The sequence below is a fragment of the Guyanagaster necrorhizus genome (genome assembly GCF_019112545.1).
Source record: "Guyanagaster necrorhizus MCA 3950 unplaced genomic scaffold BT62scaffold_5, whole genome shotgun sequence".
Lineage (NCBI taxonomy): Eukaryota > Fungi > Basidiomycota > Agaricomycetes > Agaricales > Physalacriaceae > Guyanagaster > Guyanagaster necrorhizus.
Genome location: NW_025064884.1, coordinates 1101355 through 1125004, shown reverse-complemented (window position 1 = coordinate 1125004; position 23650 = coordinate 1101355). Strand labels below are relative to the sequence as shown.

At 48.4% G+C, this 23650-nt stretch overlaps 10 protein-coding genes across 10 annotated transcripts; 3 read left to right on the top strand and 7 right to left on the bottom strand.

The window, feature by feature from the left end:
• Positions 1-57: 57 nt before the first annotated feature.
• BT62DRAFT_944482 (carboxylesterase) lies at positions 58-2352 on the bottom strand. Its single transcript, XM_043187914.1, has 9 exons — positions 1990-2352; positions 1841-1942; positions 1755-1790; positions 1659-1707; positions 1533-1610; positions 1269-1483; positions 1076-1214; positions 437-1023; positions 58-386 (listed from the first exon to the last, which is right to left on the bottom strand). The coding sequence occupies exons 1-9, from the start codon at positions 2114-2116 to the stop codon at positions 127-129; spliced, it is 1593 nt and encodes a 530-aa protein (XP_043043398.1). The 5' UTR covers positions 2117-2352; the 3' UTR covers positions 58-126.
• On the bottom strand, positions 2223-4248 carry BT62DRAFT_928651 (uncharacterized protein). Its single transcript, XM_043185558.1, has 2 exons — positions 4134-4248; positions 2223-4077 (listed from the first exon to the last, which is right to left on the bottom strand). The coding sequence occupies exon 2, from the start codon at positions 3835-3837 to the stop codon at positions 2368-2370; it is 1470 nt and encodes a 489-aa protein (XP_043043397.1). The 5' UTR covers positions 3838-4077; positions 4134-4248; the 3' UTR covers positions 2223-2367.
• Positions 4249-6327: 2079 nt separating this feature from the next.
• On the bottom strand, positions 6328-7568 carry BT62DRAFT_613360 (uncharacterized protein). Its single transcript, XM_043181608.1, has 8 exons — positions 7425-7568; positions 7257-7334; positions 7107-7200; positions 6980-7043; positions 6884-6924; positions 6706-6832; positions 6584-6647; positions 6328-6525 (listed from the first exon to the last, which is right to left on the bottom strand). The coding sequence occupies exons 2-8, from the start codon at positions 7257-7259 to the stop codon at positions 6511-6513; spliced, it is 408 nt and encodes a 135-aa protein (XP_043043396.1). The 5' UTR covers positions 7260-7334; positions 7425-7568; the 3' UTR covers positions 6328-6510.
• BT62DRAFT_613463 (uncharacterized protein) lies at positions 7257-7982 on the bottom strand. Its single transcript, XM_043181609.1, has 2 exons — positions 7425-7982; positions 7257-7334 (listed from the first exon to the last, which is right to left on the bottom strand). Exon 1 carries the CDS (start codon positions 7805-7807, stop codon positions 7442-7444), a length of 366 nt encoding a protein of 121 aa, XP_043043395.1. The 5' UTR covers positions 7808-7982; the 3' UTR covers positions 7257-7334; positions 7425-7441.
• Positions 7983-8008: 26 nt separating this feature from the next.
• Positions 8009-8652, top strand: BT62DRAFT_613762 (uncharacterized protein). Its single transcript, XM_043181610.1, has 4 exons — positions 8009-8063; positions 8118-8200; positions 8259-8434; positions 8489-8652. The coding sequence occupies exons 2-4, from the start codon at positions 8163-8165 to the stop codon at positions 8560-8562; spliced, it is 288 nt and encodes a 95-aa protein (XP_043043394.1). The 5' UTR covers positions 8009-8063; positions 8118-8162; the 3' UTR covers positions 8563-8652.
• Positions 8478-9188, top strand: BT62DRAFT_928649 (uncharacterized protein). Its single transcript, XM_043185557.1, has 2 exons — positions 8478-8882; positions 8938-9188. Exons 1-2 carry the CDS (start codon positions 8743-8745, stop codon positions 9092-9094), a joined length of 297 nt encoding a protein of 98 aa, XP_043043393.1. The 5' UTR covers positions 8478-8742; the 3' UTR covers positions 9095-9188.
• Positions 9189-10199: 1011 nt separating this feature from the next.
• Positions 10200-12122, bottom strand: BT62DRAFT_928647 (ankyrin). The gene has a single exon (XM_043185556.1). It carries the CDS (start codon positions 12057-12059, stop codon positions 10314-10316), a length of 1746 nt encoding a protein of 581 aa, XP_043043392.1. The 5' UTR covers positions 12060-12122; the 3' UTR covers positions 10200-10313.
• Positions 12123-12165: 43 nt separating this feature from the next.
• BT62DRAFT_613351 (kinase-like protein) lies at positions 12166-13765 on the bottom strand. Its single transcript, XM_043181607.1, has one exon. It carries the CDS (start codon positions 13548-13550, stop codon positions 12387-12389), a length of 1164 nt encoding a protein of 387 aa, XP_043043391.1. The 5' UTR covers positions 13551-13765; the 3' UTR covers positions 12166-12386.
• Positions 13766-16799: 3034 nt separating this feature from the next.
• BT62DRAFT_1002201 (uncharacterized protein) lies at positions 16800-19100 on the top strand (the record flags this gene model as incomplete). The annotated part of the gene is made up of 10 exons (XM_043176826.1): positions 16800-16856; positions 17431-17535; positions 17772-17790; positions 17840-17934; positions 17991-18087; positions 18143-18198; positions 18248-18282; positions 18339-18354; positions 18403-18431; positions 18893-19100. 10 exons carry the CDS (start codon positions 16800-16802, stop codon positions 19098-19100), a joined length of 717 nt encoding a protein of 238 aa, XP_043043390.1.
• Positions 19101-20306: 1206 nt separating this feature from the next.
• BT62DRAFT_963415 (uncharacterized protein) lies at positions 20307-23385 on the bottom strand. Its single transcript, XM_043188682.1, has 9 exons — positions 22830-23385; positions 22593-22780; positions 22361-22546; positions 21990-22301; positions 21397-21939; positions 21234-21346; positions 20955-21181; positions 20728-20900; positions 20307-20679 (listed from the first exon to the last, which is right to left on the bottom strand). The coding sequence occupies exons 1-9, from the start codon at positions 23356-23358 to the stop codon at positions 20464-20466; spliced, it is 2487 nt and encodes an 828-aa protein (XP_043043389.1). The 5' UTR covers positions 23359-23385; the 3' UTR covers positions 20307-20463.
• Between the last annotated feature and the right edge of the window lie 265 nt (positions 23386-23650).

Sequence of the window (23650 nt, the reverse complement as noted above, 5' to 3'; positions counted from 1 at the left end):
GAAGGAATCGAGCCTTCAGCCTTCCCATTCTGAAACTCGGCCCACAGGTTTCCTTATCCACCGGCGTCGAAAGCAAGTGATTAAAACAACATTCTGGTGTACAGCTGTGATGGATAGTGATGGTCGTTACGAACTTTCAGACAAAATTTCCCGCAGTCGCATCTTCTCTTCCCAGACTGCGTCCTCAATCCATCCTATCGTCTTATCGTCTTTCAGAGCCAACACTTCCCTGGGTCCGTGTGTACTCTTCCCTTCCTGCTGCAGCGTATTGATCTCTCCAAATATGGTATCTAGCCATTTCCGAGCGATCATAACATCCTCTTCTCCGTACAGCATCGGTAGGCGAAACGCCCAATATACCCTGTCAACACCATGCGTGACATAACCTGTGAGAAAGAGATTAGCGATGCGGACGAATGATCGCAGCAAGACACACCCTTATTCTTGCACTGCTCTGGTACCCACAGTACTTGGTACCTCAGCACAGGATACCCAGAGTTCAGCAAATCTCTCGCCAGAATCCTCACAGGCAAATAAACCTGCCAGTCACTGAAGATTTCTCCATAATACTTCTGTACCTCCTGCTCCTTCCGGGGAGGAGGATACATGCGCAACATATCTTCCACCATCTTGGTGTCGTAATATCGCTCGAGATTCTTCTGGACGTCAACCAAAGTCTTCACAGGATGTGCGATCGAGTAGAGATACCACTCCTCGCTCGTTTCTCCAACAACGACACATTTGACACCCTTCTCCTTCAACGCGGCGGCAAATCCGCCGGAACGCTGCCATTCCATCGTGTCAGGCGTCGAGAGCATCCAGTCATTATCGACACATCCACGGAATGTGCCAAATTCCACGCCGACAGTGTCTGTTTCGATGACATGGCATATCTGCTCAGTGGAGACCTTGGATGGGTCACGGAGGGTTGTCAAGATGTCGGGGTCTTTAGGGTCGAGACCTAATGCACGACACAGCGCGTCAAATTGGGGCCGTAATTGAGCTGGGGTCTTGGGGGTAGTACTATATTCATGATGTCAATCGTTCAGAAGTTATGCAGAAGACGAGCCCATACATGATGCCGTTGGACTGAATGATAGCGGAATGGAACGGCGCATCGACTCCTTTGGGAAGATGGGAAGCATAATGAAGGATTTGATGCACAGAATGTGCTCCCGCAGAAAGACCTGAAATCTGAATGTCGTTTGGGTCACCTGATATTCATTCATTGAGCTTTAATACACAAATGCGTACGAATGCAACTTTACCTCCAAACGCCTCGATATTGTCTTTGACCCACTGGATCGCTAGCCACTGGTCTTTGAAGCCATAATTCCCCTTCAGGTCAATACCAGGAGCTTCACACGCTAGGAATCCAAACGCAGAAACTCGATAACCCATGTTGACCCAGACCTCGGAGCGTTCAGCAGAGATGAACTGGTTTTGATTTTTCAAGCCATGTGGGGAGCCAAATTGTAGAAATCTGAGGATCGTGAGAAGGAGAAGACCTCGGCGGATGAAGCCAGACGCACCCTCCGTGGACATAAATTTTGACTGGGAAGCCGCGTTTTGCAGGAAAAGAGGGAGGTGCTACGATGGTCACGAAGAGACTTGAAAATAGTAAGAAAGATAAAACACTCAGTGTTGTAGATACGTACGGGTCTTCCGTGGGATTCCCGAAGCCCACTACGTCCTCCTGCGGAGTATCTGCGTCATTCAATCATCAGTATATGGTCATCAGTGCTGACACTTACCTCCTCGCTGTCCGTTGTTTATGGGTTGCGCAGCAACTACTCGACCAAGTCAGTCTCATTAGACGAGGAACGGGCGTGCGCTTCACATTTCGACTCCGTCAAGTATTCCTTTCCTTCCTCGTATTTCCATCCGTCGGGTAAGGGGACCGGATCGGCAAACCGGGTAGGAAGCAAGGCGAAAGGCACTTCTATAGAGGAGCTGCTTAGCGGTAGCTTTCGATAGATTTGAACATACCTAGCCATACAGCAGCTCCATTGCTTGCTCTTCCGCCAGTGACGCTTCCAAACTTGGTTGTTGCTGTAACCCTGGCGGTGTTAGCAGCGAGTTCGTCGTGTAGATGTTTGTTGGGGACAGATGACATGGTGGGGAGGCGGGAATGATAGGCGACTTCTTACATATCTTTGAGAAGTATTGCAAATGTCAATCAAAGCCGCGGCCGGTCGTGAGAATTGCCGGTGACCTGGGAACATCGAAACACTGGCAGGGACACTGTAGAAACAGGCCCGGTGCTTATCTTCGCACCGCTAAGACCATTTGCAAGATCGTCTATTCCAGATAAAATAATCCACATCAATATCAGACAGCTATATCTGGTCGACCCTACAAAAGTTGTTAAAGGACCTGAAGCCGAAGGACGAAAGACCGACATACCCTAAATCCGTCCTGTATCTCCTTCAATGGCCTCAAAACTCCATCATAGAACTCTTCACGCAAATTGTCTGTAGTCTTTCCAGGCTTGGTACCATTTACCAAACACGTCAAGACGGCAGTCGCATACTTGACGCTCATCTTATCTCCCAGCCGCTTTGCATACCCCACCAGGCGCTCATGGTCCTTCTGAATATCTCCCCCACCTTCAGATGAGGATGGCCCAAAGATATTCCGTAGCGTCTTGCGGTATCCCAGCTCTATGAGTACGGCTCCGAGACTATACATATCATGTCGGATGTCAAACTTTTGTACCAGCGTATCCCTGCCACCCTGTCTCTCAGGATGATGATACTTTCTCTTAATCGGATCCATCTCCGGACATCGATCAGAGCCAGCAATCTGTGGTCGAGCAGCTTCGAACCCGACGAGATACGCAGCCCCGACCTTGGCGTCCACCTTGGGCCCTTGTTGATCGTCGACATCGATGAGAATGTTGTCACTCCTGATGCACTTATGCACCCATCCGGCGGCGTGGATCTCGAAAACGGCGGTGGCGAGCTCGACGGCGATGCGGAACCGGTCGTCGAGGGATATGCGGGTCTGATTATCGAGGATGTAGGCAAGGGTGGGATTGTAGGGGTGCATGGTGAAGGTCGGTGGGAGCTCGTAGACGAGGAAACATCGGTCAAAGTCGTAGTCCTCTGCGAGACCCACACATGAAAGCAGGTGCATCAAAGTTATTTCGGGGGAGTGGAACACAGCGGCCATTTGTGCAAGAGATCTTTTCTGGACTTCCTCCTTGCCGTCGTGTTCGATGTAGTGGGATTCGACATAGGCCGGACGAGAATTGAAGATGGCGATGAAGCGGGGGTCGGAGAAGGAGAAGGCTCCTTGAATGAAGATCGATGATAGCGGGTAAGCAAGGGAAAGTATACTTTTGTCCGATGAGAAGATTCGCTTGCTAAGCGTCCATGCTGTTGTCAGGGTCCGCTCTCCGGTGTCGAAGAGCCGCTTGTAGAGCTTGTCGTCGTCTCTGATCTTGGAGACAACATCCAGAGCGAATATGATTCCCTGCACCTCGCCATCCCACGTCTTCAGTTCCTCCAATAGACCCTCGACACGCCGCTTGCCCCAGCCGACCCAAGCAAGCTTGGTGGACACCTTGGGTGAAGGGGGCAGCCTGCTCATCAACTCATGCAACAAATCCGACACATTTCCGAGTGAGTGCTGAAGAATCTGCTTCCTTCGTAGAAGAAGTGTCGATTCAGACAGCTTCAAAAACTCCTGGAAGAGCTCTACCCGAACCTGCACACCGTCTAGGCGCATCCTGGTTGCCTTGATGACACTGTCAGCCTCTCGGTATTCGATGCATTTTTCGATGATGAGGTTGACTTGGTCGATGATTTCGCGGGTGGTGGATAGGATGTCCATAGTTCAAGGAAGGCGATACAGCTGTGGTATTGCCATCAGGGCAGGGTTGTCAAGGGTCCATCGATGCCCCGATTGAGTCAGGCCAGTACTCGTCAAAAGGCATGGCGGTTCAAAACGGTCCAAGGAGGAGGGCGTCATCATGATAGTCGGAAAGAGGGAGAGCGAATTTACATAAAATGTGCCGCAGCAAGTGGGATTTGGGAAGTCTGCCGGCAGATATGACGCGGAAGCGGTCTGAGCGTGAGTAGATCCTGTTCTTTATACAACTTCGACTCAGTTGTCATTTACTAATACAGCCTATTGCTCACAGTTGGGTTCATGCAAGTACAAGACTTTTTTTCATCGCTTGCCTCCAGTCATGAAATATAGCGCGCACGCATACAAAAGTCCATCATTGGCGATGAAATGAAGGCTTGACTCTCCGAACGTCGGAAGATCACCGACAGTCGTGAGTTAGTCCGTTGGAAAGAAAATAAATCCGTCCCCAATAGAGATCTAGGTCATCTTCAGACGTGTCGTTTGCTGAGTCAGGATCACTAGCGGTTGAAGATCTCCATTACGACCTACACAGAACAGGACTCATGGTAGTCATGATCCCCATATGTGCCTTCGAGAGCATCTTGCTTCGCTAAGATGCCGCAGTTACAGTCCAAGGCGACATCACTCGTTCATCTCTTCACTTCACCAACGCAAGAGAACGTTTCCTATAACGAAAGAATTGCGGCAGCGACGCCTAGATGGATACACGGAATCACCTAAACCAGAACGTTCTCGCAGCAAGACTTGCAAATTTTGCTTCGCCTCAGGAATCTCACTTGGCCCGGGACACTGAAGAAAGTTAGTCCTAGCCAACGCCGATCCGAGACATCACGATCCTGAAATACGAAGAAGGTGAAGAAAAACAAATCGCGATGAGGACTTGAGAGCAGATTCGAACATATCGGTGGGTCTAGCACGGAAGATCCGAAAATTCGGGCAATAACAGGTGTCCAGAATATTTGTTCGCTCAAAGTACTTGTCGAGGACTGTAATTTCCTGCGTCCACCTACTTCGTGGATGCATGCTGAAATTACTTCTCGCGGATCCTCGTTCGAAAACCTAGGAAATCAAGCCATGATAGCTCCTGCATGACTAAGGATAGACGTACCGGAACCACGGTGTCCTTGGAACACGAATAAGCTTCCGGAAACGAGGCCGCGTGGTAGACGCAGGAGTTTCAGGAAGAGTCTAGGTCATAGTCACCTTATAGTCGATGATCCAGTGTCGCTGGTTCTGCTTGTGGAAGCTGTAGCTATATGTGGAACGTATATGCCACCATATGAATCCCCAAACACAGAACCTGCTTCTTGAGTGCTGGGAAAAGATGAAGAAGAACCTGTGTAAAAAATCGTACACGCCTAGGCTGCATCACGACTGTTATTGATTTTTGTTCCATAAAAATAACCCTACCGACTGGCTGAAGTAAAGCTTAGTGGACTAGAAGGCCTGATAAGAGCAACGTACATAGTCAAGCGCAACGAGGTTGTAATGTTCGCTCCACCGGCTCTGCCCGGGATCGCGCCCTAGTCCGTCTTTTGTCATCGTGCGAGGCGATTGGCCGAATACAGGGTTGATCAATCCAGCCGCCTCCAATAGTCAGGCTACCGTGCACTGTCTGAAAATCTCTAACAGCAGTCGTCGCAGAAGAAGACGGGCATAACAGACGCATTGTCAGCATTATGCTCAGCACGGAAATACCTACACCACTTTGAGTACCTGCAGAGGAGCGAAGGAACAAATGCACTAGGAAAATGACCTCTTCGGCATTTTCTCCGAGTCTGTATCACCCTTCAGTCCAATGTGCCTCGGAATACGTGATATTGGCGAAGAATGGCTCCGCAAGAGGAGTCTGTACCAGCGTCGAGAAACGAAAGAGGGTCCAGGTGAGTAAGTAGCCTGCAGGAGACAACGATGATACACAGTGCTTTGAAGTTCCAGGATGCCGGCTTGGGGCCGTTCACAAAGGTTGGTAACGATATTCCCCTTTCCTTGACCGACGGCATTGTAGAGGGAACAGGGAAGAGAGATGCCAAACTGTACGTGACTGTAGGAAAGAAACCTCCAGGTAAGCAAAACGGTCAGAGAGGAAAGGAAGTCGGAAACGGACCTGAAGTTACGCGTTACGGTTTCTGCCCTATACTCACGTACAGTATAGTAGTTCGAGGTAAAGCGGTTACGTCGGGCCGAGCGATGTGGACGGGGTTAAATTCGTGCAGCATTCTTGACCAGCTAGAAGCTGATTTTCGCATCTTCGCAAGAACATCCTGAATTTTATGATTGACGAGTATTATTATCCGCAGATGTAATGCTCATAAATATTCGATTACGCAGGATACAGGTCGTCCCCACCGCTTTCAGAGTTTAGAGTTGGAAATCTAGAAACAAATTTATCATTGCTATTCGCGGAAACTCTTCTTCTGCGCATGTTCTGTCCATGTCCAGCATACCAGAGAACAGGAACGGAGATGGGCAGTGACCCGCTCTTGAGGCCTCTGGGGAAATACAAACTCACTCCTCGCGATCGGCATATCGACGACCGACGACCGCGCTTCATTCCAGAAACATAATGCTTGCCGACAACATATGATGCTTGAACCACAGCATCATTCTGTAACTTGTTATTCAAGTACTACTTTAGTTTCCCTTACACTGCCAGCGACCAGTTCAGAAACAAGTTCTTTTCACAAAATCACAGCAGGAGACTCACACAGACTTGTATACTGGCAAACCCTTCGCACGTGTCAGAATTATTGTCACGCTGGCAAGTGTAACTATCATGCACAAACTCAACGTGAAGGTCCAGAATTCCGATGGATCAAAAAGACGCACTCTAATCCATTGAGATGCAGTGCATCAAACGTGATGGGAGCGCCAGAACAGCCGAAAACTCCTACGTCACATGGATTGTCAGCGAACACCGTCAGGATGGGGTTACATGAATCATCATAAACACGCCCTATATTATGGGTAAGAATCAAGATGCACACACGAGAAGAGTTGGACGTACAAGACCCGGGAGGCCCTCCCTTCGTGTCAGCGACACCAAAGCTATAAGAGCGCACGTTCAACACCTGTGGACGAGATAAAACTAAGGAGAACATACGTGAACCCTGGACAGATTGCAGTAGCAGTGCCAATGAAGACGGTGTAGAATGCGAGCCTCATCCAATATCTCCCCTGGGGGATTGAGCATTAGTCTTCACACAGCAATTTCTCAACCATTGTCTCGCCTCGTAACCGAGATCCAGCCCGGCTTTCAGCAAACGAACGAGTGTCAAAATAAGAAGCAGCGATACTAGTAAAGTGGAGATGTAGTGCAAGTAGCTGGCAGTCATGTTTGTTTGTTTCATGTACGTGTGAATGATGCTGTGCCGTATCACCATCACGTCTGTCTCTGAATGCCTGGGAAGTCATCCGCCGTAGCTATAAATCGTTGATGCCGATTTCAGGGATTGAAACTTGTGACCGAGACATGGCGATAGCAGAGAACAAGGTCAGTACGCTTTTAGTTTAGAAAGTCAGTGTAAAAAAGAACAGGTAATGCCCACGTATTTCTTCTTTCTGTCTAGATATGGCACCTGCACACCTTTCCCATGTTCTTGTGTATGATCCACGGAATAGACCTTGAATCATCACACGAACTCCAGATCGTCGAAATTTGCAATACGCGGAGGCCACAGCGACCCGTGATAGGGTCAGCGAGGGTCAAAGAGGCGCAGGGCTCAAACGCATCCTTTCTAGGACCTGATCCGTGATGAAAATACCGCTCACTTCTAAAATACTCTATGGCTGCAATTCGTCGCGCTGGGGACGACCTAGAGCCATTACTAGCACCCGTTACAGGGTCGATCCCTTGCTCTTCTCTTCGTTGGCTCAAACCGCCTCCCTTACCGCCATTCTCAAAGCCGCATCTCCCCCCCTTGGTCCGCATTGTCTGGATCTTCTTCTTCCGTAAGGATGAATGGTTTGTCTTCGAGAACGATCCAGTTGCCTTTCTATATGTCGACTAGAGATGAAGACAGGGAGCGCATCGGCCTCGTTTTTCTGGAATGCGGGCCCAGTCTTATTCGAAGTAGTGACCCTCAAAGATGCAAGCTCATGCGAAACTCCTGACGTCAAATTTTGAGTCGAGGTATGGAGACACTGTCGACTGGAACCCAGGCTGGGGAAAAGTCTAACCGCTTGAGGTGAGTGTGCCTGAGCTCGTCTGAACAGTGAGTGAGCCTAAATTTCTTGAAAAGCGATCAAGTCACACACCGATGACCTCCTCACCGACAGACTAGTGAATGCCAACAACTTTAGAGAAGAGAAAGGCGCAGAAAGAGTGGGTGACATTTATTGTGACTTGTTCTGGCTTCCTAACTGGAAGTTCCTTGCTATAGCGTACTATGTGACTTTAGTATGCCGTACCAACATCTCTTCTCAGTAGTTACTTCCTGCCAAGATCTCTATCTTCACGGTCACGTCTCGTTTTGCATTGCTTACCTTCGCTACTCTCCAAACGCCGGAATTCGATTTTCGATTCAGAAGCCAGCGTCGGTGGTCTTCCCTTCTCCAGGTAAGTATATAACCTCCCTACAACCACCTATACCTGGCACTTGCCCTTCTATAGGCTCGACATCCATACTACAGAGGAGCGGGTATTATGCTAGACGTCCGAGCTTACATGGCATTATTGGCAGCTGACCATTCTATCTGTCGTACTCGTCGTTCTCTCTCGAATCGCTGCTCACGTTGTCGTTTTCGTTAAAATTCGTATACGTAACTTTTCGACAGAACTCAGTATAAAAGGACTGGGGCCTCGCCTTGTACACCATCGCATTCGCCGCGTACTTCTGCTTGTTCTCTCTTGACTCTACAGACACCATGCAAATTTGCCTCCTTCTGTCTGTCCTCCTCACTGCATGCGCCGTGAATGTCATGGCGGATGATCAAGTTGCGCTGGGCCCCACCAAGCACTGTTCTAATGGCGGAACGATTGACAAGGATAACGAGACATGGGTCAAGTACGTTACGTACAAAGCGTGCTGATATTATATTTACCTAAATCTGTTTCTGCAGGAAGGGTTGCGACCCCGCGACAAGCGCTGGGGTCAAAAGTGCCCATAATTGCAAGAGCGGAAACGGCAAATATTATTTGTGTAAACAGGGTAGCACTTGGACATGCAGTGCGGTGAAGAACATGGTTGGGTTGGAGAATGGAGAATGCTTCAAGTAGAAATTGATTCGTGTTGAAACGTTGATATTCGCAAATCCTTTTGGACTTTCGAAGCCCCTATGGACGCGAAACTGGTCCGTGCGTGTAAATTCCGTCTCGGATTTCTCCCCGACGGCGTCATACAAATTTGATCTGCTTAGTTTCACGAGACGTCGTTGACTTTTGAACAGCGCCAGCCCTGAGCTGGCCCGCCATATCAATAATTTATACTCTAATGACACTCACACTGTGGGCATCTTTGTCGCTTCTCAATGTGGCGTAGCAGTAAGTCATTTGCATCGTTTCAGGCGCACAAATGCTAGTGTTTCATCCTCCTTACAATACCGACCCCACGAAATTTGTCATCAGCGTTCGACTCTAGGCTGCGTACTGCCCTCGCCTCGAGGTCGTTTCACGGTGAGGACCCCCGTGGAATCACACATGGTTTCCCCGTCCATGACCATGAACAATCTTTTGTGTGCTTATTGCCTTATGTTATCTCGCTCTACCGTGGCTCGACGCAGCCCCCCCTGGAGTCATAATTGTTTCAAGCACAGTATAAAAGTCCCAATATTTTTGAAGGATACCTCCATCGCAACTCATCTACAACGAGATGCAATTCACTCTCAATACCCTTGCAATCCTCGCCGCCATTGTTGGTATGGCCAAAGCCATCTGTCCTGGCTTCAAGTATGCTGATTTACTCTCTCCATGTCCTCCGCTAACCGCAAATTCTATAGCTACGGCATTGCCGACCTTGGAGGAGGACCCCCGGGCTCTTGTACGCGACACATTTTCCCAGCTGCTTCTCCCCGATTAAGCTGATCATTCTCAGGGCGGGTCTATGACGATTCGTGCAATTCGGTTCTGACTGTCATCACCGACAACCCGTGCACAGAAGGCTCCTTTGACTGTAGCCCTGCTCCCATCAAGTTCACCGGGTTGCACGTCAACGGGCTCAAGTAGGTCTTACGTGTCTGGAGTCTGGCAATCACTTATAGTTTTCTTGTAGCTATGCCTGCCGCGGTGATCCCAATTCGGGCTCCTGTGATGGACATACTATCCAAGTCTGCGTACGTCCCTTCTCACTGCGCTTCAGAGAAAGAAATTAACCCGTTCATATCAGTGCCGCAACGACGGGAACTAAATTCATTTCTGTACGTACGACAACATCGACCCTACGTCATATTCAGATACAAACGTCTTCTCGAATGTTAACAGAATGTGCCAAAAATTACGCTCATGGTCTTGAATCATTCACAAGCCTAAAATTCCACCATGGCGCAGTTTGGGGAGAAGCTTGGGTTGCTCCACGTGCCACCAACTGGCTATATGCATCCCATTCAAACGGTTGCCTTGAAAGCATATCCAATGCGGTCTCCCCTGCCTTCGTCCGAGCATTAACGTCAGCGCCATTGTCAAGCAGAGCCTTAACAACCTCATCAGTGTTATCAAACGTCAACCGGAGCTTCACCGGTAGGGATGACTGCCAAATCTTGTCGTAAGGAACGTTTCTCCACCTTTTAAGCTGCCCTAACCCTCTACTCTTCTCCTCGTACGTCCGACACGCGTAATGCAAAGGAGTAAATCCTTCATCATCGGAAGCATTAATATCTGCTCCGTGCTCGAGCAACGTAGAAACAGCGATGCTGAAGGATTCAGACAAACGGTAGACGTGATGAAGAGGCGTCACACCTTCATTGTCAACAATTCGGGGATTGGCGCCAGCATTCAGAAGAGCGATGACGGTCTCCATACGCGAAGCAAGGTGCAGGGGTGTCTCGCCATCGATGTTCCTTGCATTAACATCACCGCCAGCATCCACTAGACGCTGAACAAGGGCAGTATTATCGGCATGTCCTTTATCCCCAAAAATATTTTGAGCCACTATGTGCAAGGGCGATGCTTTGTGTTTATTGAGGACATTGGGATCGCCACCGTACATCAGCAGTAGATCCATGAGCTCGCGGGAGGGAACCAATGACGCGTACTTCATGAGGTTTGCGTCCTTTGAAAGAGGTGGTAATGGGCGTTTCCAATATCGATCACGGAGGGGCCGTGGGGAAGTCAAGTCCCATGAAAATGCTCTATACAGAGCCATGTCTCGATCAGCTACTGCGTGGAGGGCTGTATGCCCATAAGGAGGGCTTCCATAGTTGGTATAACTTGCAAAGCCATTGCGAAGGAAGAGATCCATCAACTTTGGCTCAGTGATCTCATGTAGCGGGGGTGATACTAACTTTAGCTCGTCCGCATGAGGAATCAGTGTGCTAATGTTGGCGACAGCATCGAATAGGACACGATACCCTGCATAATTGACTCTTGCGAAGTTGGAAGTACCGAAGTGAGCGGTCGTCCTGTTTTTGTTGACGACAGTCACGTCGGCACCACAATCAAGTGCGTGTTGGACCGTTTCGCCAGCCCAATTGTCAATTTGCCAATGGAGAGGCGTGTAACCGTCTATGTCTATACAGCTGGCTGCAGCAGGACAAAGGTCCATCAAGCTCATTGCAACCTCATCTATGAATGCACGATGTAGGGGAACACATCCTCGATTATCGCGTGAGAGGGGATCTGCACCGTATCTTCCTAGGACACGAACAACATCGGCAGATGCTGCAGTGTGGAGAGGGGTATCTGAGTTGTTGCATTTTGCGTCTATCCGTGCACCGTGACGTAGCAATAACTCTGCAACTTCACCGGAAGCTGTGACATGGAGCGGCATGTAGCCCTCTGGTGTAGCATGACGCCTAGCATGTACATTCGCTCCAAAATCGAGCAAGACTTGGGCCGCCGCCACGGATTTCACCATGTGTAAAGGTGTACGACCGTATTTATCTGGAGTACCGACGTTGGTCTGTTTTTGAAGGAGAGCCCGAATGGTATCCACCGCGTCCGCTTCCACAGCTAGATGGAGAAGAGCTTCACCTTGTTCTCCTAGTGCAGAGACCTGGCTTGTCTCGAAGATACGCAAGAACTCTTTCATAGCAACGATATTCCCAGCCTGAAAGTGATGAAGGGCAAGTCGGATAGCGGAGACCCAATCCCATGGTCTCCTGCTGCTTGATTTTTCGAGCTCGTGCAGCACCAACCTTGAGTAGCTGCTGTCGTCGCCATTTCGCCATGTCTGGGAGAGAGTAAGAACGTCAGGTACTGCAGCATTAATGCTGGGACCCACCGCATACGGAAAAGGCACCTTTGGTATCCATCCGACTTGTTGGAATTCGGTCCACTGAGCCGCGATTTGCCGTTCGCTTGGGTCTGTGAAGTACTTTCTGGCGATGAACGAGCGCAGAAATGAAAAGATAGTAAACTAACATACCTGTACAATAGAAATGCAGGGACTTGGGGAAATACAAGAAGCGTCGCAAGCCGTCGAAAGCGACGTAAAGACGTCCTGCCATGACATTCGAGTACTGGGACTCCTGCGGACAGTACCCCGTATAGTTGTCAAGAAACCCTCAACTTCCACCACACTGCTGTTGATAAGGGCATCAGACGCTCCATCTTCGGTGGAGAGCTGAAGGCTCGGAATGTTGGCGTCGCTGACAGTGGGAAATGGAAGACGACCGTCATTGACAACTTCCCATACTAGCACTCCAAAAGAGTAGAGGTCTCGCTGAGGAAGATTAGCATACTGGCACAAGGACGGAGGCGCCTCATAAAGAGTCTCCGGTGCCTTAAATCGCACGGTTCCTTTGGCACCAATAGCGAGATCCCGTGCATTCGTATCAGGGACGCAGAATCCAAAATCGGAGACTTTTGCAGTCAACATGGGTACGCAATTCTCAAACCAATTTTCTGCCGTATAGAAGATGAGGATGTTATCTGACTTGACGTCGGCGTGGACGATCTCGATGAGGTGAAGAGCTTCGAGACCGGCAGCTACGTCCAGACAAAATCGGGTTTTTAGATGTCTGGGAAGCCCTCCCTGTGATTTCCGAAGAAGACTTCCCAACGATCCAACAGATCGCTCCATGACAATCCGAGGCAGGAGGCGCTCGCCTCCAGCTTCCTCGAGCACGACGCCCAGAAGGGTTGCTACGTTCGGGTGCAGCGAAAGATGGGACATAACTCGTATTTCATCTAGGACTTCCCTGATGATGGAGCTCAAGATATGGGGATGCTTGTGGATACTTTCTCGAGGCGTTTTCACCGCGACGAATGAGGAATGGATGCTTCGATCAAGAAACCTGCCCTCCTGGACGTGGAAGCTGGCGCCAAGTCCTATATTCTTCCCCAGTAGAAGGTTGTCCCCATCTATGACGGCTACCTTGAGCGTGTCAAGATAATCAATGAGCTGGTCGTAGGTGGTAGGCCGTGTCGAAACATCGGTATGCGGTGACAGAACGCTGGTCCGAGTGCTGAAATCCTCAGTCTCCGACGGGAAGTAACTGGCATTAGAGGAGATACCATTTTCCCCCTCGATATTGAGCGAATAGAATAGCCTTGAGGTGTCGTCCATAGCCTTATCCATTCCGAGATGCACGCAGACAATGCGGTAGCACCCCGGACCTACGACAAGGACGCTGGCATCAAGTTTGAACTGCTGATGGCATCTGCCGGCGGTAACAACCGTTGACTGGTAAACGGGCCAGCATTTCTGGTCTGCAATAACGAAACATCAGATGTCCTCAAAAATTGAGAAAGTGCACCAGTAATGCAATGAGCAGAGATGACGGAGACAGGATACCACATTTACTTTATTATTTCCGGATATCTGAAAATAATAATAATAATAATAATATTATTATTATTGTGCTTGAGCTAGCTTGGGCGCTGCACTCATCATCACATCTAATATCCGTACTCACTATCACCATGGACAATATGCATTGGAACCCTCCCGATGAGTCGTGTTTTTTCTCAAGGGTCCTATTGCTTGCCCATCATTCTGTCATAGAGCCTCTTGTTATTGCCTAGTAATAACTACCTTGCATCAAATTAGCACGATAGTCGCTTATCGCGAAAATGTATGATAGTATCATGGCCGGGGGTCGTTCAAAATCCAAGATGGCAATCCCTTCAGTTACAAGCTAGATATCGGTCTGCAAGCGCAGGAGATGTAAGCTAGTGTACCGGAGGTCAATGCTAACCCGTGGGGCTATGCTCTAATTTCCCAAATCTCCTGGCGCAGTAGCATGAAGAGGTGCATAGCCGACTGCAAATACATACTGCCTTGTATGTATGTCGGCGCCGAAAACAATCAAGTCTGGGCAGCAGTAGTGGATGGTCCCATGTGCAAAGGGGTACAACCGTATTTATTCCGCGCACCGATGTCGGCCTCCTTCTCGAAAAGAGCCTTTAGCCAAATGGCATCCATAACATCGGCATTCAAAGCTCATGAAGAAGCGCGCTGCCCTAGAGGTCTGACACGCTACGGAAACTTGCGGGAACTCATCGTGCGACAGATAACCAAGCCCCAGTTTGAAGCTATTTCTGATTCAGCCAGCTCCGTTGACAGTAGTACTCATGGTCGTCACGATCTTGGCAAGTCCGAAAGACGCAGGCAGAGATATAAAAGACAGAAGTCAGCTTTAAAAACTACTTTTCTGCATTTGCGTCGGAAAAGGTACTAGAATCCTCGGAAAAAGTACAATTGTTCCACTACACTCCAAGCCGCGTGTTTCGTCCGGTGAACTATTGTCAAAATTTAGCCACTGCCAGAACGATGCCATTTGAAGGAAATCGAACCTGCACAATACGACACAAGGGATCCGGAGAAATGCAGAAGCACCTTAGTGTTGATAGCGAGGTGAAGACTCCCTGCCAGATACTTCTTTTATTGGAACTCCTGCGGACAGCGTCCGGTACACTGGTGGTGCATTGGCCCACTTCTACGGCGCTTCTCTTGAGGAAAATACCGAGTACTCAACCTCTATTGCACTGTATACAGTTGACATTTTCAAGTTGGATGTCGATGTCGCTGCGGTTGGAGAGTGTCGTAATCATGATTAACATCTCACCGTACCAGCACTCCAAGAGCGATTATCAGGGGAATATTAGTCCTGCACAAGGACGGTGGCGATGAAAGAATTCAGGTTCTTGAGCCGCAAGTCCCCCTCAAAAAGCTGATCCGATATTCATGACAGACGCAACAAACCGAAATCAGAAAAAGTCGCAGACAACATGGATTAGAATGGTGACTCGTCCGAACAAATTCGATAAAGGAAGAACCCTAAGGTGGGCAGCCACTTCGCGACCCTGGATCGTCCGTATTCAGGTGCCTAGAAGTTACTCTCCTGGCTTCCGAAATATACGGTATAGTGGATCCTTTCCATAACAAGGACAGGAGTAACACGTCCATGGAGGCTTCTCCGGCGTGGCCAAAAAAGTCCCCACTTTCGAAATTTCGCAGAATACTAACTTCTGTAATGAGAACCACCGTAGAATTGTGGACTTTTTTGAGGGGCGCAGACGTGATCCTCGTAAGATATTCGAAGAATTGATCGCAAGCAGTGTGCCAAGGCAACATACGAGAGGACAAGACATTGGACCGAGAACGTTTTCGCCCATCATGATAAAGGTTGAGCTTGATAGTGAACATAGTTAAGTGGCATTGGTAATAATCATGGTTGAACCCTTCGGCAGTAATCTGCGATGATCCGGAACAAAATAATGAATATCGAATTCAAAGGAATAGTGAACTTATCCAGATACGTTCAAGTTTTTCGCCAGTCAAAGGGGAAAAGGAAAGAGATGACGTAAGTAACTTTGGTTCGACAATAACTCGGCCCGGTTCCGATTTGCGCCCTTCACTCTCCTACCACCACCAAGTTTTGATTCTTGCGCCTGGAATGCTGTCACGTCAAATTACCGTATAGTGCTGCGATAATCGTCTGTATCATCTACGAGTGCTACTAGAGATTCTGCTGGCCCACCTTGGGTTGAGTGCTGAACGCTCCTACTGGCCCTGTCAAGCAGCTGACGAGGGTACTCCTCAATATGCTGTCAATTAGCCAGCACCCTCCGCTGAGTTTACCTCTGTCTCTGGGCGTGAAATCCTGAAATCCTGACATTGGGCTCCTGCTACTTTACAGAGATCTAGAGCATTGTCCATAGAAGCCATTGATATCCACCATTCATGGCATAAACCCCTCATCCGGACGATAATAGAAACTAAGAGGCGTGTTGCAAGATATCCGAGTGGCATCGCGTTTCCTTATTTGAGCCTTCTACTCGTGCAACTTTTTTTCTTTGACAGATCTTCCCTTCTGCGAATCATGGATCAATTTTCGGTCAATTATTTCAGGAACGTTATTTAACTTCAGCGCTTTTACTATTTGTCAAGAAATTTGTGAGCCGTCTCGCCCGCCCCTGGCAGCCCTATGAAAGGCCGTTGGCTTTCTTGTCGTCAAGTTAAGGAGCTTGTCTTCTTCTTCTGATAAACATTTGCAGCAGACATCAAGCATTAATGCTATGTGTTGATCATGCTTACGGCTATCCTCTCGAGATTCCCTCAGACAGTAAGCATCGGATATGTCGGATCTTTTATTAATGTATGGGTCAATTCTTTCTTACTACCCTGTCAAAGAGGCGCATGTACAACGCCAAGACTCGGATCTCTCAGCCAAAGCGAAAATTTGAGTGAACCCAAAGATACCAACAAGACGGTGAAATTGCAGTATGGAGACGAAAATGACAGACTGAAAGAGATTGGAACATCCGATGCAGGCAGCCGAATCTACTCTCTTGCCATAGTGGCCGAGAAAAGGTAGCGGCGACAATGGCCGATCTATTGCGACCACGAACGAATTATGAAGCCCAACGGCCGGAAGTGCGAGTATGAGCAAACAGGTAAAATTCAAGACTGCGGCGGTCAGCATGATTATTTCTTGGGGTGATAATCTAGTCGCTTCCTTTGCTAATTTTCTATTTTTTGACCAGCTAGAACAGACGGTCGAGACCAGGAAGGAGGATGGCAACGATCGTGAATGAATTGCCGTCTCTGACCTGTCGAAGAATACCACAGAGCAAAAGCACCTCAGCCAAGTCATCTACAGTACCACCAATAAAATCGATCGCAAGAACATTTTTACCGCTGTCCAATAGGCCATGATGTATGCACAGCAAAATTGGATGAAAACTGACGAGGCCCTGCAAGTATTAATAGGCAGACCAAAATTCTTTTAACGGTCAACTCTTACCATGCGAATAGCCTTCCTTCCAGAAGACTTTTTTTGCCGATGATATGTCCGATGTTGCTTGTGCTTTGGAAGGATAACAGTAGAGGAGGCCTTGTGCGTTTCTGATGCATCGCTGTTTTAAATTTTACCATTAAGCCTACACAGGATATGCAATTTGCGAAGAGTATTGCAATGTTGATACAGCAACAAAGTACGACGACGAGCATTTAGTCGCGAGTTCAAGATTCCAGTGTTGATTTCTCGGAAGACAGTACTACACGCGGGGATCCCGAGTCTGGAACAAATATCACCTTAAACCAATCGCAGGTTGATTCTGTGTGTACTAGGAAGCCGGATTAATGCCGTGGGACCTAGCAATATGACAGTTCGAATGAACATAAACGCGCTTTTCCTTTTTCTTCCAACTTGCACCGGTTGCTGATTTCCACAAGGAACAATTTTAAGGGACCAGCGCGCCAGGAGACGTGACTGAGAAGAGATGATAGGCTGTGCGACCGCATGCTCCAAGTGAAGGGTTGACCGACATACGCTTTTCCTTTCGTATTGAACAGCCTTTATGTTATCTGTTGGGTCGGCTCCTCTTATTCTTGGCATCTATTGTTACTTACCCGCAGTCCAGTCCGATCCGTTAATGATGGGCGGGCTAGCGAAATACGCGCGAAAGGCGAATTAGGTGCGTCATCTATAATTAAAGGCTACCTCAGGAGAGGTGCCGTGAGTCGGTAACATTGCTCTTTTTCGTCCACTTATCCTCCTCATATGTTTAAAAGGACTCGTTGAGGAGTGTTAGGTATCCTACGCATCCAACCAAAAATCCTACTGACACAATGTACTATCGTCTGTCTCTGGTTACTATCATCTTGTCCTGTGCGTTATATTTCGTATTATCCTTACTCCCTTTTCACTAACACAATTTATCTAGTCATAACCATGCTCGTCTCATCTTCACCTGTACCCGCTGAAGTACCCGAAGCTCAGGTGAGTCTCGTGTTACTGCTCGCATGTCAGTGCTTGATTTTCAATGGAGGTTCTGAAGCCTCGCACTCAGTATGAGACTGAGGGGTGCCATGGAAGTGGTTCCGTTGGATCGTGCTTTTAACTGAATCGATTCGAATCAGATTCCAGCTTATATTGGTATGTGTATTGAGCGCGATTGTTTCAGCTACTGACTCGACTTTTTAGTATATGTGGATTGTGTATCACTCGGACTTGTGAATATTACATGTAATCAGTAATGACTCCCACACACATACGCTCATATCTACATTTCTACACAATGTTCTACTATGCTACTAGTGGCTGAATTCGCGGAGTACTACTTGAACCCGTTGAAATTACTGTACATTCTTATTTCAAATTGATTTCGCACTTGTCCGGCCTCAAAAGAACCCATTCTTCAATCGATGCAAAAAAAGCCAGGGCAGTTCAAAGTCAAAACGCCTACATAAATACCAAAATGTTCTGAACGGCGAGATATTCGGGAATTCCGAATTCGGACAGCCTCCCCCATAGGCAACCAGAATAAGAACTCTCCTTGAATCACCACTGGCACATTGTTCAGGCAGTCAGTGGTGCGTTCTTTCCTCGCCCTCATGCAGAACATTATCATAATAGGTACAGTGCATTTTGAGAGACCACTGGTGCACATCAATCGACTCTCTGCTGCGTCTAGTCCCAGGTCCATCGCTGTCGCTCTCGTGTCAGGCGGCGGAGCACGATCTCTTCCTAGCGTCCCTCAAATTCAAGCCTTCGAACTCCGGGTAAACAAGAAAACGAAGACTGTATGTACCGCCGCTTTCTGTCAGCTGGAAATCCGAGGACTCCCAAAGCAAACCGTTGCGGTATTTTCCGGGTCTATGGACTTCTCTGTCTGCTCTTGAGCCACGATGCATGATCATGACCACCGTCAAATTCTGGCATATCCACAAGGCTCGTATGCACCGCTCTTGTCATGCTTTCGGGCCGCTTGCAGACTAACCATCCCCCTGCTAACAAATAATTACACATCTTTGGCTTTTAGTTTAAGTCCTCTATCATAACTTTCCTTTCAACTCTAAGCCTATCGGTCTCTTAGTAGTGCTCGTCGCCATCTCAGGAAAGGAACCCCTCGCGGAGTCCTGTCGCGTCACAAACAGTATCCTTGTCATGACTGGCTATGAATAGTTGGATATTGTCCCCTTCTACGACGTCTGCCAATTATTTTCTCGAAAAAAGAGTGGTCCCTGGTTACCGATGCTCGCATAATGGATGTGCTTCAAAATCATACTGGATGTCTAATGGCGGTCCTATTTTCTCAGGAAAAGTCAGGACACTTCCTTGTGGAACATGGAGATGTTAAGGGGATTCGGGGCCGATCATAGATGCCAGGTTAAATCAAGGTGCCCGACCATGTTCCTGGGCATTCGGCGCCATCGGACCCTTCGCAACAATTGATATTTCTTTGGGGTCGAATAGGATGGTTCTTAGGCTTTCTTGGACCGCTGCCGTTTGGACGGAATATTTCAATATTCTACGTAGAAAGAAATACTCATTTCTCCGACAAAGAAGAGACGATCTATCGCAATTTCGCTTTGATTTACCTGGTCGGGTCGTGTCTACATTAATCCTCACCTTCTCTTGTACGGTTCAACTTCGAGTATTATGGTGTCTGGGCCCTCAATATTTGCATAACGACCGTAAGAAAACATAAAGACGCTATATCCCATTCCATCGGGCCTTCCTACAGTCGATGAAGCATGCGACGACTTCAAGTGTCCATCGACGGCCGACAAGTTTCCATTGTATACTCCTTTTCTGTCAAATGCTGTTCGCTCTTTGACCGCTCCTGAACTATAGCCTAGCCGGACTAACCCTTTACCAACCTCTCAAAATATGCTCAGTGATATAGTAAGATCTGCCCAGCACAGCGCGCGTTCTAACCGAGGAATGTGGCCCTTCTCATCGTCTGCGGTCTGTCTGTACCAATATCATGCTTCCTAGCTTTGTTCCTTTTCTGCAGCCCATTGATCCATGTGAGCATTGTGGTTGTTCTGCTAGACGTCCTTATACCCTTCTAAACATCCATACTATCCTGCACAGCTTTGTCAAGCGGTTTGGGCTGTACATTAGCTTTCACAAGATCAACAAGCCTTGAAAGACCTGGACGGTGATTTCACTGCGTGCTTGAATAATTGATCACCAGACGCAGAACCCAAAGGGAAATATCTGGATTTTGAATAACTGCACAAGCTCACATGATCACATTTATTCTTCGCCACTGTCCACATCCTCATCGGCTTCATCCTCCGACATATCCAGACCAGCTCCTCTAAGCCTTTCTTTATCCCGTTTACGCTTACTGCTGACCTCGTCTAGCAGCACAAGAAGATCCTCCTGCTCCTTTTCCACCTCCTTGCGCTTTGCTTCAGAGCTCTCCAGCTGTGAGGTTAACGACGATACATGTTCCTTCAGGGATACAACCTGACAGGAATAAATACGAGAATGAGATGCTGAAGGGCAAGGTCTTACCTCGTCCACACCAGAGGATTTGTCCTTTAGCTGTGTCTGCAGTACAGCGATCTCCTCAGACTGTTTCCGTATTGTCTCTCGTAATGAAGCTACAAGCACCATCGTTTCTGCACTTTGTCCCGAAGAAGAAGAAAGCTGATCTGGCTCCGTAGAGAACCCTCTCTGAACAGGATCTAATTAAGTAGGTCAACGGTCCGTGGTCCTGCTAGAACGAACTGAAAACCTACAATAGTTCGATTTCCAGAAGTCTACGAATGCCCAATCGAACCAAATCTCCCCTTCGACTTCGGCATCGGATTTTGCGGTACCAGTTTGTAGATGTGAAGAGGGAGGATACAGAAACACCACGGAGTCGGGACCAACAGCTTTGAATCGTTCATCTTCCCGTAAACGAGACACGCACCCCACAAGAGAGTCTACGCCCAGCCGATGCAGAATGGGGTGGATTGTATGCCTATAATACTGGAAATCAGCTACCATCAGGAGACAGCCAGCACAATGCACACCTCGTGATCTCACCAGGCTCTCTGTTGAACTCGTAACACACGCCCAATAGAAATGCGCACAGCCCGGGGACAATAGAATCAGAATCGGATATATGGTTGATAGGTTCTACTAGCTGCTCATTGCTTTTAGAAGAGAACGGTCAATGTGGTCAGGGAAACATACCACACCCAAACCTCCCGCGTTCAAGAAATCTTTCACAGCAGTAGGGTCGTCCCAAAGCCACTGAGAAAGTAGCGTCAAATAGCCAACAATCAGTCGGTCCCATTCTCTTGAATCCCTATCAGAAGTGTTCGCATGGGATCGGGATAGAAGAGCGAGTGAAAGATTTTCGCTCAGAATTTGGAGAAGGGTCTGGGGAGGTTCATCATCAGCTTCAGGAGGGGGCGGCGCAGGAGGAGCAGCTCCATCAGCGGGAACGAAAAAGCCGCTTTCACCCCCTTGCTCCGGGGAAGCGGTAAGATGGGGTACGATGCCCCGTGCAAGCGATTTTGCCCCTGGGGATGACCGGAGAAGATGGGCGAAGAGAAGAGACGCAAAGTTTGTGCCTGTTACCCTGGCCGAGTCGATGGCTGGTGTCGAATCTGGAGATGCGGCAAGAGAATGAAGAAGTGGGGTCGTTGGTGGGTGTTCCGAAGGGGCAGCCTCTTCTGGGGGAGTCATAGCCTGAACAATAGCCTGCTTTATCTCATCTTTGCGTACGAAATTCTATGAAGAACGTAAGTTTACTGAATGAAGATGTCCAGATGGTTCGTTACCTCAAACACAGTAGCAGCCGCGGCTCTCAGTTCCAGACCATCTTTGAAGCGTTTATCGCTATAGAGACCATTATATTCTCCATGTAAAGCAAGTTCCACGAGCGCATCCAATGCTGAAGCAGGTTCTAGCCTATCCCACTCTTCGCCATTCGTCTCAGGTACGGGCATGTATGGCGTCAGTGTGAGTTCGGAAAGCGGGAAATTAAGATTTGGTGGAAGTAGATATAGCGCTTGGGATTTGAGTTGCGTCGGTGCATTGGATGCTAAAGCAATTTCCACTAAGCAGCGTGTGAACACGGCGGCTTCCTGTTCCTATAATACCTGAAGGGCTTTATCAATGTTGTCAAAAGAAGAACAGCGATAAAACTTACGCTATTCCCCTTCGAACCGACGAGCATACCAAGGATAGCCACAACATACGATGCGTTATTTAATTTCTGCTGGTCCCAGAACTGAAGCGCGAACTCTTGGGGAGCGGGATCATTGTACTGGATGTTCGGGGGAAATTGGAGAAGAGTGCACAGAACAGGTGGCAGACCGGTCTCTCGGAAGTAGCTCTGCAAGATATTAGAAACGAATGTTACCGCATGAAGGAATACACGCCTGATTCGAGGAATTGAACCTCAGTAACACATCGACACAAGCCAGTGCCTCTTGGGCAACGGCACCTCCATCTACACCGCCCTCATGTCTAATGATATTAAATAGCTTTTCAAATGCTCCCTGGAATGCCAGTATCTTTTGGATGTCCGGACTCTGCGACACTAGGGCCTGTACAACAGAGATAGCCTCTACGCATCGTTCAGAAATAGTAAGTGATGGATTGAAAGTAAGGCGCACCGTTGCGAATGATTTCCCGCTTGTCCTCCAAAACAGAGATGACGCTTGTTGGACCAGTAGACGCGGTGAGAAAGTATCCTTGCACTACCTGGCGTCGATTGTGCAGCAGCGTCGACAAGAACTGGAGTGTAGCAAAGCGCAAATAGAAGCTATTGTCTGCCAGTAAGGAGAACAGTATATGTACAGTCTTGTCGCCGGCGAGGACAACGTCGCTGTGCTTGTATCCCAAGTCTCGTCCTTCCTCCATATCGCATAGCAAGCTCAGTGTCTCCAACACGGCCTTCCCAATATCTGAGTCCACTTCTGCATCATTGTACAACACTTGCAATAGCCCAATTAGTGCCCTTTCGCCAACATCTTGCTTGCAATCTCGTGCTAGTCCCTTGAGGGCAAGAACTGCAGCGCGTCGGTCCGATAACAGTGTCGCTGGTGAAAGACGGTCGCTAAGTCTCGCGATAGTGTCAGAAGCTGTCTGTGGTGCTCCTGTTGGCCCACGAAGCGCGACATATGTCTGCGATAGAAATTCCATGTCGTGGCAGCATGCAAGCCGGAGATACCGATGGCCCACGTGTCCGAGGCACCCGCATTTGTAAATGAACGCCGCGGAGATGTAAACAAGTAAGGAAGATTTGCGATTTCTCGTCCGGGCAGGAAGCAACAAATATAGGATGGGTTTATATAGTGGAGATATGGAATATTTTTTGAATGATATATATTTATCATATAAAGCTTGGAAGGCCCAGGGGCAGAGCTTGCCATGTTTACTCATCAGAAACATGAGCATCACTACTAAAGTGAGTGAATTTGGTGAATAATTGCTG

Bases quoted from the DNA above. Each gene is read 5' to 3' on its own strand.
- BT62DRAFT_944482 (XM_043187914.1), bottom strand. From the start codon at position 2,116: ATGTCATCTGTCCCCAACAAACATCTACACGACGAACTCGCTGCTAAC. The intron at 1,024-1,075 runs GTATGGGCTCGT...TCATGAATATAG, and splicing joins ATTCAGTCCAACGGCATCAT to TACTACCCCCAAGACCCCAG. The intron at 387-436 runs GTGTGTCTTGCT...TCTTTCTCACAG, and splicing joins AGAGCAGTGCAAGAATAAGG to GTTATGTCACGCATGGTGTT.
- BT62DRAFT_928651 (XM_043185558.1), bottom strand. From the start codon at position 3,837: ATGGACATCCTATCCACCACCCGCGAAATCATCGACCAAGTCAACCTC.
- BT62DRAFT_613360 (XM_043181608.1), bottom strand. The intron at 6,925-6,979 runs GTATGTTCTCCT...GCGCTCTTATAG, and splicing joins GCAATCTGTCCAGGGTTCAC to CTTTGGTGTCGCTGACACGA. The intron at 6,833-6,883 runs GTACGTCCAACT...CCCATAATATAG, and splicing joins GGGAGGGCCTCCCGGGTCTT to GGCGTGTTTATGATGATTCA.
- BT62DRAFT_613463 (XM_043181609.1), bottom strand. From the start codon at position 7,807: ATGCGGACCAAGGGGGGGAGATGCGGCTTTGAGAATGGCGGTAAGGGA.
- BT62DRAFT_613762 (XM_043181610.1), top strand. From the start codon at position 8,163: ATGCCAACAACTTTAGAGAAGAGAAAGGCGCAGAAAGA. The intron at 8,201-8,258 runs GTGGGTGACATT...TCCTTGCTATAG, and splicing joins AAGAGAAAGGCGCAGAAAGA to CGTACTATGTGACTTTAGTA. The intron at 8,435-8,488 runs GTAAGTATATAA...GCCCTTCTATAG, and splicing joins GGTGGTCTTCCCTTCTCCAG to GCTCGACATCCATACTACAG.
- BT62DRAFT_928649 (XM_043185557.1), top strand. From the start codon at position 8,743: ATGCAAATTTGCCTCCTTCTGTCTGTCCTCCTCACTGCATGCGCCGTG. The intron at 8,883-8,937 runs GTACGTTACGTA...CTGTTTCTGCAG, and splicing joins GATAACGAGACATGGGTCAA to GAAGGGTTGCGACCCCGCGA.
- BT62DRAFT_928647 (XM_043185556.1), bottom strand. From the start codon at position 12,059: ATGAAAGAGTTCTTGCGTATCTTCGAGACAAGCCAGGTCTCTGCACTA.
- BT62DRAFT_613351 (XM_043181607.1), bottom strand. From the start codon at position 13,550: ATGGATAAGGCTATGGACGACACCTCAAGGCTATTCTATTCGCTCAAT.
- BT62DRAFT_963415 (XM_043188682.1), bottom strand. From the start codon at position 23,358: ATGGAATTTCTATCGCAGACATATGTCGCGCTTCGTGGGCCAACAGGA. The intron at 22,302-22,360 runs GTAAGTTTTATC...CAGGTATTATAG, and splicing joins TCGGTTCGAAGGGGAATAGC to GAACAGGAAGCCGCCGTGTT. The intron at 20,901-20,954 runs GTAGGTTTTCAG...CTACTTAATTAG, and splicing joins CTTCTGGAAATCGAACTATT to ATCCTGTTCAGAGAGGGTTC.